General features: G+C 41.7%; 2 protein-coding genes across 22 annotated transcripts in view; one reads left to right on the top strand and one right to left on the bottom strand.

Moving 5' to 3' along the window:
• LOC138753429 (MAPK/MAK/MRK overlapping kinase-like) overlaps positions 1-14736 on the bottom strand; it is a 139816-nt gene extending 125080 nt beyond the window's left edge. For 5 of the 14 annotated variants that reach the window (XR_011351166.1, XR_011351167.1, XR_011351169.1 and 2 more), the window contains exons 1-2: positions 14595-14736; positions 664-778 (exon numbers count right to left, since the gene is read on the bottom strand). Coding sequence is in view for 8 of the 14 variants with exons in the window: in XM_069916414.1 (XP_069772515.1) it covers positions 664-778; positions 14595-14619 (140 nt within the window). In the remaining 6 variants the exon portion in view is untranslated. Of the gene's footprint in view, positions 1-663; positions 779-995; positions 1167-4636; positions 4762-14594 lie in introns of those variants that run through there. The other 9 variants (XM_069916414.1, XM_069916411.1, XM_069916410.1 and 6 more) reach the window with 6 other exon arrangements.
• LOC138753426 (ribosome quality control complex subunit NEMF) overlaps positions 1379-14752 on the top strand; it is a 109188-nt gene continuing 95814 nt past the window's right edge. For 3 of the 8 annotated variants that reach the window (XR_011351160.1, XM_069916401.1, XM_069916403.1), the window contains exons 1-2: positions 8508-8615; positions 13549-13628. The gene's annotated coding sequence lies outside the window, so the exon portion shown is untranslated. Of the gene's footprint in view, positions 1453-4545; positions 4565-8506; positions 8616-13548; positions 13629-14752 lie in introns of those variants that run through there. The other 5 variants (XM_069916400.1, XM_069916399.1, XM_069916397.1 and 2 more) reach the window with 4 other exon arrangements.

Raw genomic sequence — 14752 nt, 5'->3', positions numbered from 1 at the left:
CGGCCAGGTGCACCTAGGCCTCTCCCCCCAGCCAACAACATCTGGAATTGGAACCTGATAAGTTCCCCGTTGGCGTATCATTCCCCAATCCCACAAGTTTAAAATCGGGGTATATATATAAATATTTATATTTTTCAATCAAAATGTTAAGTGGTTGATATTTTCTGGAATCGGAGAAGCCGAAGCTCCAACCATCCAGCTTCTCACTCCACAGCTGTTGGTTGACTTCCTGAAGATCTCCAGCATTTTCTAATTTTGTTTTTCACTTCTACTATCTCAACAACAATACCCAATAAAAGACAAACAGTACAGGCCACTATTTCTTGCACTCAATAGAAATTCAAGATCACTGCAATCAATATATGCCATTACATGCCTTCAGGCAAAGGATACCTATGATAAAAGTGATCATTTTAAAATTTACTGCTGTTGATATTGTCAAAACATATTCTAATTGTTTTTTGATAACACATCCATAATCAAATTAGTTGTTATGCCAAATCCGTTTTGGAGATAATTAATTACCTCTGACATATATGATTCAGATACAAGTTCAACTCAGCAGGCTCCTGGATTCCAATACAACGACTGAGGTTTCACAGCAGTTTAATTTAACATAAATGACATTTTACCATTAATGTGGCTTGATTGATTTGAACTGACCTTTCGATGTATTGTTTCATCTTTTTACAGGCGAAGTAGGTTCCATTTTTTAAGCTTTGAGCCTTCCAGACCTCTGAAAATGTCCCTTCGCCTATCTTTGCGACCAAGCGATAGTCTTTTTGTTTTTTCAAAAAAAAAGATGGGACTTAATTAAACAAAGCAGTGGTTTCCAACAAACGTGACTTTTAATACACGCCGACTCCGTGTCCGTGGGCCAAACCGGAGCATGTCCAGCCTGTTCTGCACCCCCTCCACGCCCAGGTGGACACAAGATGGCAGACTGGCGAGACGGAGGCCGCGCTCACGGACGCTTGGTATCTCTGCATTCTTACCCTTCATTGCTGCTTCCCTGCTGAAGGGCTGAAATCATTTCTGGCGTTTGTTCGGGGTGAAATCTCGGCCGTGGAGCAGGAGCTGAGCGAGAGCCGGCAGCCGGCTCGTCATATCCCGTTGCCCTGGAAACCGGGCACGCCTGCTCTGGAGCGCCAGGTGCATCTAGGCCTCTCCCCCACCCCATCCCCCCCCCATCCATCCCCCCACCCCATCCCCCCCCCCACCCCCCCCACCCCATCCCCCCCCCCCACCCCCCCCCCACCCCCATCCCCCCCCCCACCCCCCCCCACCCCATCCCCCCCCCACCCCCCCCCACCCTCCCCCCCCCACCCCCCCCCACCACCCCCCCCCACCCCATCCCCCCCCCACCCCCCCCCCACCCCCCCCCCCACCCCATCCCCCCCCCACCCCATCTCCCCCCCCACCCCAGCCAACAACATCTGGAATTGGAACCTGGTAAGTTCCCCGTAGACCTATCCTCCCCATTTCCACTGGAAATCGGGGTATATATAAATATTTATATTTTTCCAATCAAAATGTTATTTTCTGGAATGGGAGAAGCCGAAGCTAAAAACCATCCGTTCGGTGTGAAGGAAAGACCCACTGGTTTCACCACCTTGCAAACCGGGATCTTGAATCAAAGGATATGATTACGGACAGACCACCCACCAGTGTTTCTTTTTCTTGTTCCTGGGCCCGAAACATTGGTTTCCCTTTCCACTACTGAGTTTCTCCTGTACATTGTGCATTTCACGCCGAAGAAAGCAATGCCCAATCTACCATATTCAGCTTAAACCTTCAAGGGAAATGACTTGATTTTTCTCCCACATTATTTTTCACACCTTTCCTTCTCTGTCTCTTGTTACCTCTTCAAAATGTATTTGACAGAGTTAACAGTGGGCTTTTAATTCATTTATTGTTATGCTTGCTTTTCCAAGAGAGTGACAAAGCATTAGATTGGCAAAATGACACATCCTAGTATCTTAGAACGCTCTGCCCAATAGAACCATAGAACATTACAGCACAGAAACAGGCCCCTTTGGCCCTCGAGTCTGTCCCGAACCATTTTTTTACCTAGTCCCTCTGAATTTCACCCAGTTCATAGCCTTCCATGCCTCTCCCATCCATATACCCATCCAAATTCTTCTTAAATGTTAAAAATGAGCCTGCATTCACCACTTCCGATGGCAGCTCGTTCCACACAATGTTAAGTGGTTGATATTTTCTGGAATCGGAGAAACCGAAGCTCCAACCATCCAGTTTCTCACTCCACAGCTGTTGGTTGACTTCCTGAAGATCTCCAGCATTTTCTAATTTTGTTTTTCCACTTCTACTATCTCAACAACAATACCCAATAAGAAGTTCCTCCTCATGTTCCCTCTAAACTTTTCCCCTTTCACTCTTAACCCATATCTGTTATGTATTCAAGGTTTAGAAATAACACTGCATGTGGAGACGTGATGCTTCATTCATTGCTTAATACAAATCTAATAGGGATTCCCCACAGCACACAGTATAATGATGTCCTATGCACACAGGCATATTAAACATAAAACTCTCCCCCCCACAAAATAAATGTTTTGTGAAAATAACATATGGGCAGCACTTATACTAAACTATAACTACATGGTGCTCCTCTACTAACAGTGAGGATTACAATTACATTATAAAGTAAATATGAAATGATAAACTGTCAAGTCACTGTACATAGTCCTTCAGTTGTTCTGGAGGCCATTTTACCCTTTTTGGTTGTCCCAGAGAGGTGGAATCCATTGGGATATTTTGCGATTTCTTTGCCTACTGGACCTGCCCAGCGGGAATACTGGAGACTTTTGCCCATTTTAGCTTGAGGCTTATGATATAAAGTTTTTACCCAATTTATGAATGGTTGTCCAAATCCAAATTTCTCCAGCATAAATAAAAAGTCCAATTCCAGTCTGTCAAATGTCTTCTCCATGTCCATGCCTGGGTTCACCTGTGACTGTGCCAGATGCACTATATTAAGTAATCTGCATATGTTATCTGCTGATTGCCTCTTTTTTGGTCTAGATTTGTAAATCTTGTAAACTGAGCCAATCTATTGGCTAATGGCTTTGCTATAATTTATAATCTACATTCAATAATGAAATAGGAGGCAGGTTTAATGGGTCCCTGATTTTTTGAGGAATCACCGTAATGATTGCTATTGAGAAAGACTCTGGGAGGGTACCACTTGGTCCACCTCCTCCACAATAAGGGCATTAAAAGATCCTTAAACTCTTTATAAAATTCAGCAGGGAATCTGTCTTCCCCTAGTGATTTGTTAGCCTACAATGAGCCCAGAGTTTTCTCAATTTCCTCTCTATAGAAAGGGGTACCCAGCCCCTCTCTTTCAACCTGATCTAATCTTGGTAATTCCAATGCAAGCAAGTAGTGATCTATTTTAATGGGGTTTCCCACTGATTCTGATTTATACAGCTCTGTATAAAACTTTCTAAATGTTTTGTTTATCTCTTTTGGATTGTATAACATTTTGTATTCCTCCATTTGAATTGCATTAATTGTTCTTGAGACCTCTTCCATCCTCACCTGCCAAGACAAGACTTCATGGGGCTTTTCCCCCAGTTCAAAATACTGTTGTTTTGATCTTAGGATCATCTTTTCTATCCTATACATTGTATTTGAGTTTTTAATTCATTAAATTCCCATATTTATTCTCAGAGCCCAATCTTTGATAATCTTTTTCCCAATTGGGTAATTTTCTGTTCCAAATCATTTATCTCTTTCATTTGCTCTTTTTTAATATACTTGGTGTATCCAATTATCTGGCCCCTTAAATAAGCCTTCAGTATGTCCTATGATAGGAAACAATTGGCAGTTGAGGGACAGTACAGTTTGTAGCACAGACAATTCTATCTGAGCTCTAATAAAGCTATAAAATTCTGATTTTCCCAACAGCAACAAATTAAAGTGCCATCTATATGTTGTGGTCTGTTTATCTAGCATTATAATGGACAGAGTCAAGGATAAATGGTCAGAAAGTAACTGAACCATGTATTTGGTCTCAACTATCCTATCCTCCAATTGGGCCGATGCCAAAAATAAATCAATTCTAGTGTTGGAATCATGTTGTTTTGAGTAAAATGAATAAGCCCTCACTCTTGGATGTTGCCTTTTGCAAACATCGATTAAATTCAACTCTTTCATAAATGCCAGGGTAGATTTGTCTGCTCCGGCCTTTGTTATTTTCCTTGACGACTTATCCAAGACTGGATCCAGACAAAAGTTGAAAACCCCTCCAATCAAAAGATTCTCACACCCCTCTGTTACTTTCAAAAATATATTTTATATAAATTGTTTATCATCAAAATTTGGGGCATATATTATTCATGAGTGTCCATAATTCTGAGTATATCTGATAATGAATCATCACAAATCTCCCAGCCAGGTCAATGATCATGCCCTGGACCACCACTGGAATACTCTTTCCTATGAGGATGGCTGCTCCCATGGCTCTGGAGCTAAAGGAGAACATCAGCACCTGGCCCACCCATCCCCTTTTTAACTTTATATGTTCTTGATTTGTAAGGTTGGTCTCCTGTAGAAATACTATATCCGCTTGTATTTTTTTTAAGTGTACCAAAAATCTTTTACACTTTACCATTCCACTCAGCCCATTTACATTGGAATTCACAAATTTGATAATCTTATCCATTAGCCTCGCCATCATTTTCCTCCCTTCTTTCATCCTACTTATCTTCCGTCCAGCTTATCTTCCATGGATCCCTGCAGATGACAGTGCTCCAAATAAAATGTAAACAAACTAAAAAAACTAGAACCAACAAATCAGTAAAATAAATAGCCAAAAATTATCCCCAAATAACCCCCCTCTATTTTCTCCATCCTTCTTGACCTCCCCTTCCCTTCCTGGTACCAATATCCAAGATGTTGGTACCAACTTCTCCATTATTTTGGAGTGTGACTATTGCACCCATCTAACTTCTTCACTATTCCTTTCCCCTACTTAGAGCTCCTCATATTAATTCTTTATTTAACTTTGACATTCATAGTTTTTAACAATGAAACATTCCCATCCATAGTCTTATCCTTTACAATATATAAAACCAATCATTCCATTAATTCCCCCTTTTCCCCCATTTATATTATTCTCAAGTGGATGGCAAGGCTTTTAAATAACACAGTGTGTCCCTAGCATCTGATAATTTTTTTTCTCCCCTCCTGGCATTTTTTTTTAAGTTACTGGGTAAAGGAGGGTGAACTTTATCCCCTTTTGCTTTAATTTTTTTTTGACGGTCAAATTCTTTTCTGCGCCTTAATAATACCCCACTAATGTCTGGAGAGAAGAAAACCTTCTCTCTTCCATATTTTGCCAAACTCCCTTTTTCCTTTGCTCCTATTACTGTCATCTGCAAAATTTGTTCTCTGTCCTGGTAGCAAAGGAATTTGACCAGGAGGGAGGAGGGGTCATTGATCTGGGTCCAGACAGGAGGTTGGTGACAGGGAGGGGGGGCGGAGCACAAGAGACCGGTGGGCCCTTTCAATTTCCAATTCCACCCTCAATTTTATCCCTTCCCAGCACTTCTGGGATCCATTTTCTGAAGAACCCTACTGGATCTCTTCCCTCCACACTGTCCTTTTCCCCCACTATCTTAATATTATTTCTTTTACAATAATTTTCAAGGGAGTCCATCTTCTCCCACGTCCTCTCCTTTTCCATCGCCCACACATTCATCTCACTTTCCCTCTTTTCCAGTCTTTCCTCCATTCTCTCAATCCTGTCCTCTGTTTCTGTCACCCTTTCAGTTAAATTGTCCAGTCTTTCCTTGATCACACCCTGACCAACCACCAATGTTTTTAATGTATTTTTAATTTGTCCATTTGCCTCAATTATATCCCTGATTGGGGGCATTGAGCCCTCTTCCTCCTTCCTTTCCTGTTTTTTTTTCTCACTGTCTATCTCCTCTGTTCACATTCTTCTCCTCCTCCCCATCTGCATCTTCCTCCTCATCCTCTGACGTCATCGGGCCGAGGCTACCCATGTCTCCCGACTGCATGTCTTTCCTTCTGGTTCTGTCACCTCCCTGGTCGTGCTGCTTCTTCTACCTGTCAGGCCCAACACCTTATGCGCCTGATGTCACTCAGATTATGACCTCCTTCTGTCCCCTGGTGGTCTGTGGCTCCTCTCCTGCTGCTGTCTCCGCAGACCCCAGTTGTTCCTGCCATCCGCAGGCCAGTATGCCAAAAGCTTTCTTTACAACCACTTTCAGGGAATTATGTATTTGTATTCCTAGATCCCTCTGTTCTACCACACTCCTCAATGTCTACCATTTACCATGTATGTCCTTTCTTGGTTTGTCCTTCCAAAATGCAATTCCTCACACTTGTTTACATTAAATTCCATCTGCCATTTTTCAGCCCATTTTCCCAGCTGGTCCAGATCTCTCCGCATGCTTTGAAAATCTTCTTTGCTGTCCACAACACCTCCAATCTTAGTGTCATCTGCAAACTTGCTGATCCAATTTACCAACTTTTCATCCAGATCATTGATATAGATGACAACAACACCCATCTCTGAGGCACACCACTAGTCATAGGCCACCAGTCTGAGAAGCAATCATCCACCACTATTCTCTGTCTTTGCCTGTCCAGCCATTGTCGAATTCAGTTTACTACTTCACCATGAATACCTAGCATCTGAACCTTCCTCACTAACTTCCCATGTGGGCCTTGTCAAAGATCTTACTGTTACTTTCCTGTTGATCTCTTTGAAAAACTGTGTAAGGCTGGATAAACATGATGTACCACACACAAAACCGTGTTGACTAATCAGTCCATGGCTATCCAAATAATTGTATATCCAATCCGTTAGAACACCTACCTGCTACTGACATCAGGCTCACTGAGGTACTTTTGGTGCTTGATTTAAACAAAGGAACAACATGAGCTATCATCCAATCCTCATACACCACACACGTGGCTAAAGACATTTTAAATATTTCTGCCAGAGCCCCTGCAATTTTTACACTAGCCTCCTTCAAGGCCTGAGGGAATATCTTGTCAGGCCCTGGGGATTTATCCACTCTTATTTGTTTTAAGACAGCAACACTTCCTCCTCTTTAATCTGTATAGGTTCCATGACCTCACTGCTTGTTTGCCTTCCTTCCCATGACTACATGTCAGAATACTGATAAAAAAAAACAATTAAGATCTCCCCCATCTCTTTTGGCTCCATACAAAGCCAAACACTCTGATCTTCAAGGGACCAATTTTCTCCCTTATTATCCTTTTACTCTTAATAAACCTGTAGAAGCCCTTAGGATTTTCCTTCACATTGTCTGCCAAAGCAACCTCATGTCTTCTTTTAGCTTTCCTGATTTCTTTCTTGAGATTTTCCTTGCATTTTTTATACTCCTCAAGAACCTTTTTTGCTCCATTTTGCCTTACCTGCTGTACACCTCTCTCTTCTTCTGAACCAGATCCCCAATATCCCCAATACCAAGGTCCTATGCCTGCTAACCTTGCCTTTAATCCTGACAGGAATATACAAACTCTGTACAGGTGTGATAGTACAGACCTATCACCAATGTATATAGTTACAGTATCTAGAGTATGTAATGACTGTGCTTACAGCGATTGGCTGAGAGCTTAGCCACATCTACTATCTGGGCCTTAAAGGGTTGTGTCCCTAGCCAGGTCAGATCATTCCGGACTGGTTGGCCACCTGTGAAGAGCTCCTGTCTTTTGCTAATAAAAGCCTTGGTTTGGATCAACAAGTCTTTGGTTCTTTCAACGAGCTCTACAACAGGTACCCTCAAATTTTCACCTTTGAAGGTCCTCCACTTACTTCGCACATCCTAGCCTGAAAACAACTTATCCCAATCCATTCTTGATCCTTTCTCATTTCCTCAAAATTGATCTTTCTCCAATTTATAATCTCAACCTGAGCCCTAGACATACCCTTCTCCATAATTAACTTGAAACTACTGGGATTATGATCACTGGATCCAAAATATTCACCTACACCTACTTCTGTCACCTGTCCTGTCCCGTTCCCTAATAGGAGATCCAGTATTGAACTCTCTCTAAACTAGGGGAAGTCTAGAACATGTGAAACAAAGAAGCATCGCCAATTTTATATTTGTCACATAGAGGATTTATATCTGAATAAAAATGAGACAATGTACTCTATGGACCACTTTAAATTGCATCTACCCATGTCATGCACAAAAGGAGGTAGTATTAATCAGATTGCAAATAGAATCCCACGCCTCATCTGAGAATGAAATATTCAAACCTGTTCCCAATTATTCTTGATTTTAACTTACAAGGCTATCCTTAAATCAAGCAAATTATTATAGATAAGAGATATTTAAATCTTTATGAGAAAGTTGTAAATCAAAAAGTATATTAAGAATGTTTGCCACAGGAATTTATGAAAGTCAAAGATCTGAGATTGAACGAAGTGTCTAACTTGTAAATATCTAAAAAAAAGAGTGTTTTGTAGCAACACTGTAGCAGCACTACAACTCCCAGGAGGCATCGAACCAGCCATGTGACGTCAGTGGATGATGACATCAGCGCACGTCGAGCACGGGTTCTGGCTTGTAAAAGGTGCACAGGTGATGAAGAGTAAATCCATTTGATTCACTCTAGAAATGCCTTGTGTGGTTATTTTGTCGTGTCCACTGCAATTCCAGTGGCCACATTTGCGGACCCTGATGAGTCCAAAAATGTATTTTTGGACAAACATGGACTCTGTAGCTGTTGCTATGAAGCCACCACCTTGCTGGACAGCTAAGCCTAAACTGTGGTTCCAACAGGGTGAAGCACAATTTCACCTTCACAAAGTCGAATTGGACACCACTCATTATTACCATTTTGTTAGTGCCAGGCCATCACTAAAAGGGTCAGCGACTTGCTACAGGAGCCACCACATACCAACAAGTATGACGCTTTAAAAGCACTTTTATTATGTGTATATGGTATGTCCCATAGGGAAATGGCAGCCAAACGACTACATTTCAATGGGTTGGGAGACCACGCCCCTTCAGAACTAATGGATGAAATGCTGTTCCTGGCAGCTGGCGAAAGGACCAATATGTTATTTGACCAGCTCTTTTTGGAGTGAATGCCACATGATATTAGGCTCTTGTTATCCAAGTGTTCATTTGAAGTCCAAGTACTGTAGCTGCGGAGGCAGACATTCTATGGCTGGCTAAAAAGCATAGCAAAGAATGACAAGTCTGCACAACCAACCCCTCTGATATTGACCCCATGTCACATTCTAGTGTTCTTAGCACATCACTCCTACAAGCAGGAAATGCCCCAAGACAAGTAAACAGCCTATGGGCACCTCATCTTGGTGTTATTACCAAAGGCGTTGGGGAGTAAATGGCCACAAGTGCCCTCCACCCTGCCCGTTTGTGGGAAATGCCCAGGCCAACTGCCAGTAATGGCTGCAGTGGTTGGCGAGAAACCTACATGTATGTTTGGGACCAGCGAAAATTTCTGGTGGACACGGTTCAGAAGTTAGTGTATTTCCACCTACCAGTTTTGACACATGCCATCCTACCCTTGACCTGCAACTACAAGCAGTTAACAGTTCCAACATTCTGACTTTTGGCACCAGGATGATGAATGTCAAGTTCAATAATCATCTTTACACTTGGCCATTTATTTTAGCAGCAGCATCCTGACCTTTGCTTGGAGCAGATTTTCTTCAGGCTCATTCATCCTTGTTGATTTAAAAGGGCATTGGCTAATAGATGGAACTACTTTTCAGATTATTCCTCTGGCAGACGCCTATAACCCTGCTCTGCACCTTCAAACATGAATTCTCCAAGCTGTTGGAAGATTTCCCTGAGATTACTACTCTGCAATTTTCTGCCTCCACTGCAAAGCACGGTATTACTCATTGCATTTGTAGTAAGAGCCCTCCTATCCATGCTAAAATGCACCACTTGCCTTCAGTGAAGCTGCGCTTAGCTAAGGAAGTTTGCAAGATGGAGGAATTAGGCATAATTCGTAGGTCAGGATACATGTCAGAAATTCCTTCATTTAAATAGGAAAAGTGAGAAAACAAGTTACAGTGAAACTCCTAAAATCTACTATCCCATTGTTTAGCATCTGTTTTGCTCCCCGGGTATAAATATTTTAAGCACGGCTGGATGTCTTAATATGAATTTGTAACCTTTCTTCCATAAAGTTGATTTTGCTGTATTAAATTCCTTCTTCCTCTTTAAGAGTTCAAAACTTACGTCTCGGTAAAAAAGTATTTTTTGACCCTTGTGTTCCGCATTAACATAACAATTACAGCACGGAAACAGGCCATTAGGCCCTTCTAGTCCGCACCGAACCAAACACCCCTTTCTAGTCCCACCTCCCTGCACAATGCCCATAACCCTCCATCTTCTTCTCATCCATATACCTGTCCAACCTTTTCTTAAATAATACAATTGACTCCGCCGCCACTATTTCTCCCGGAAGCTCATTCCACACGGCTACCACTCTCTGAGTAAAGAAGTTCCCCCTCATGTTACCTCTAAACCTCTGGCCCTTAATTATTATCTTCTCTAATTTTATTCCTTGCCCGTTCCAGTATATTTTCTCTTGTCGTATATCTCAAAAACCAAAAATTTTGGTTTTTGATGTGCCTGTGGTTTCGGAGCTAATGCTTTGTGTGCCCTTTCTATTTCCATTTCTTCCTGCATTTCTGTCATTCCAAGGTCCTTCGGGATCCATCCTTTTATAAATTCCTTCATGTCTGTGCCTTCTTCACCCTCCTTCAGGCCCACTATTTTTATGTTCTTTCACCTACTATAATTTTCCAACATATCAATTTTCTGAGATAACAATTCTTGTGCCTCTAATTTTTTTGTCACTTTCTTCCAATTTTTCTCAAGTCATTCACTTCCATTTCTACAACCGTTTCCCGCTCTTCCACATTCTCTACTCTTTCCCCTATTTCTGTCATTACCAGTTCTAACCTTTGCATTTTATCTTCTGTTCTTTTCATTTTCCTTTTAATTACATTAAACTCTGATGATGACCATTCTTTTAGGGATCTCATTTGTTCTTCAAAAAAGTCTATCTATATTCTGTTCATCAGCTTTACCTTTTATTTCTCTTTGTCCATCAGTTTTACCTTCTATTTTTCTTTGAAGATCTTGGTCTTCTTCTTCTTCCTCTTCTGTGTCTGCATCTGTGTTTGTGTCTTCTTCTTCTCTTCTTCGTGTCTGTGTCTCTTCTGTTTTTCCTGATGAGCTGCTTGTATCTCATTGTCGGGCTTCTTCTTGCTCGGCCTCTTGTTGCTGTTCCTCCCCTCTTGGGCTGCTCATCTGTTGTGCTTCTTGACGTTGGTCTTCTTGCCGATCTTCCCTCCATCTGTCTTCCACGTCTGTTTCGTCGCACCCTCTTCTGCTGTATTCTTTATCCACCAGCTGAGAGTCCTGGTGTCAGGCATCTCTCAGCTGCTCGGTCTGTGACAGCCCGCTCCTCTGCTGACCCCCCCTCCCGCCGGTGTCCTCTTTCTCCTCTGATTGAGCACTTTTGTTTGGCTCCAAGAGCCATTTTTGTAGTGTACTGGCAGGTGGGTCTTGATTCTGCAGGGCAGGTACTCACCTCAAGGGTCGGGTGGTGCTCATCACCACAGTGTCCTGTTCCTTCCTGCAGGTAAGGTCTTCTTCCTTCTTCGGCGACTTTTTTACTTTTTTTTCCAGCTGTTCTTACTTTCTCCTTCTTGGAAGCCATCTTCTTTCTCTTCTCTGTATCTTTATCTTTTATTTCTTGTACTTTATTTCTGTTATGCTTTGCTTTTCCTTGACTTTTTTTCTATTTTCCTGGAGTGGGCTGGTTTTCCTGACCGGCCACTACTGCATCACATGACTCCCTCCAGGCTGCTGCTTTCTTGAGGCCAGGAGAAACCGTGAGCACCTCATTCACCTGGGGTTGGTAGAGGTTGCAGAGTTCAGCCATGGCCTCTGCATAGGATGTGCAGCTCCTGATCACATGGTATGCTCGATGGCCCACCCTCACTTGTAGGACCTTGAGCCTTTTTTCATCTGAGGCCTCGAGGAAGTTGGAGAAGCATGTGATCCACTGCTCATACTGTTCAGAAGCTCCTGGTGCCTGAGGATCGATGTCTAACCTGTTGGGTCTCAGCAGCTTGTCCATCTGATGTGGCAATAATAATAATGTGTATTAAACTGATACACTCTATCAATAACACCAAAGACTGAGTGAGGTGAACAATAGGCTTTAATACACATTAGATTGTAGCTGGCCCGACTCCATGTGCTCGAATGGAGGACAGGGGAAGGGAGGTTGACCTTTATGGCCAGGTCACAAGGAGAGGAGTCATTAGGAAGTGAGTCATCAGTGGGCGGGCCAGCCACTTGTACACAGCACAGTATATACATATCACCATCACCTCCAAGCTTCATCTGCGGAGCTTGTATACTGCACCGTTGGAGGTCATCCCCTACCATTCCAACTCCAGATTGATCCTAAGGAACTGTTGAGCAGGCTAAGGGAGACTGTAGGAAAATTGACCCCTATACCACCATCGTCACATTGGGAACTCTTTTCTTTTGTACCTGAAAACCTCAAAAACTGTGAATATGTCTTCATCTGAAGGGGAACACTTGGTCAACCTTTACAGATTCCCTGCATAGGATACTCAGACAAACTAGGTCAACCTATATCTTGAACATTGGAGGGAATCCACGATCTTTCACTATTGACAGGCTTAAACCAGCTCATGTGGACAAGTCTTCCCCACTGCAGCCACCAACAGTCCATTGCAGAGGTCGACAACCTAAAAGACAGACAGACCTTTCTGCCGGTTGTGGGGGGGGAGGGAACTATGGTGGCACTACAACTTCCAGGATGCATCAAACCAGCCATGTGACATCAATGTGAGATGATGTCAACACGATCAGGGCATGATTCTGGCTTTTTAAAGGTTGCGCATGTAATGAAGAGTAAATCTGTTTGATTCACTCTAGAAATGCCTTGTCTGGTTACAAAATTAAAATATTCAATAAAGATCTAATAGTTTGGTAGGAAGGTGGAGGATTGCACATGCCGCAGTCGCCACAAAATCTTCATGCTGCCACCCAGCTAAATGTGTCACCCCGGCAACAGTGCGACACTGACTCTGGTCCACAGTTACCGGTGGCTTCACTCGCACAGGCGTGGTAAGATGGTAAATCTGCCACTGGGACTACACAGCACAACCTTGAACCAAAAAATAGAATCAGATGAGTGTGACTGTCCTTGACATCAAAGAAATATGTGGACTCCTGATATAATTAAAGTCAATTGGAATTAAATGGAAAACACTCCAATGGTTAGAGTTATATTTCACACAATGGAAGATGGTAATGATTGAAGTCAATCATTTCTGCAACAGACCATCACGGCAGGTACACCTTAGGTCAGTGTCCTAGGCTCAGCCACCTTGAACTGCATCTTCAGTAAACTTTGGTCCATGCTAAAGTCAGAAGTGAGGATATACGGTGATAATTACATAATGTTCAATTCCAATTGCAGCTTATCAGAAAATGAAGCCGTTGACATGCAGTAAGAACACATAAGCAGAGTCTGATAAATGGCAAAGACATACCCACCAAGTAAGTAGATCAAAAGGATGTACTTGGCACTAATCAGATCATGTCCTTACTAATCACATTACAATGATATAATTGTGGAGTCATCGTTAATCAGAAACTCATCTTGATCAGTCAAATAATCCCTGTGGTTACAGGAGAAGATCGGAGACTTGGTATTCTGTATCATTCTATCCTGTACATATTAATTGGGAGGAGTGAGTGTTATGGACGATGTGGATGGAACTCTTACTCCAAATCATATAAAAATTCTCAGGTTGATTCCTTAAATTATAAGTAATATTTTCCAATGGTATACAATTTTGAATTTCTGTGTGGCATCTATCCAATCTTATAAAATTATCTGACTTCATGTTACTGCCATACATTTCCGTGCCACCATTCAAAAATTTTTGTTGATATTTGCCTAACTTCAATTTAGTATCAGTGTCATTATAAATCACAAAGTAAAAATATTCTGGGATCTTTTGGTTTCTATATCTTCATAATTTGTCCCAATAATATATTCAAGTCTTCCGCAACATTCCCATTTTTTCACAAGACCAAACTGCATGTAATAAGGTTTCTGTTTCTTTGTTATATCTGAAATATTTATCAGAATAATTTGAATTAAGTCCATGTAATTTATACAGAGTGTTGTATAATTGGGAACAAATAAGTTACTTTTGATTAACAATGACTCTATTCAAAATGGCACTATGTTTCATGCTATGTTTTCTCATCATATCTAATATGCAAAAAGATAAAAGCAGTATGGTACTCTTTAATCTGACATTTAACCTTATAAATGTGCAGCAAAATACAATGAACCAGAAATAACTATTTCCATCTCATAACTCCTATTTTATGTTAACTTGTGTGTGCACTTAATTAATAACATTAGTTACTAAAATAAAATTATTTATGTTAGTTTGTAAAAAATTAGTCAGAGATTTTGAAGTGCTGAACACCCTCACACTTATTCCTTACTGTATTGAAATCTACCTTTCTCCATTATCAGTCCCCTGGTAGATGTCTGCTTTGTCTTGTATGTGGTTATAACTTTTACATTTTTCTCAGAAGGTCAATCTGTTAAATTTATCCACGTCAAATCAGTCAGTCCATGAGGTCATACCAGTTTATTATTG

The sequence above is a fragment of the Narcine bancroftii genome, chromosome 2 (assembly GCF_036971445.1).
Source record: "Narcine bancroftii isolate sNarBan1 chromosome 2, sNarBan1.hap1, whole genome shotgun sequence".
NCBI classification, from domain to species: Eukaryota; Metazoa; Chordata; class Chondrichthyes; order Torpediniformes; family Narcinidae; genus Narcine; species Narcine bancroftii.
The sequence above is the reverse complement of the archived record's forward strand: the minus strand, read 5'-3'. Positions and strand labels throughout refer to the sequence as shown.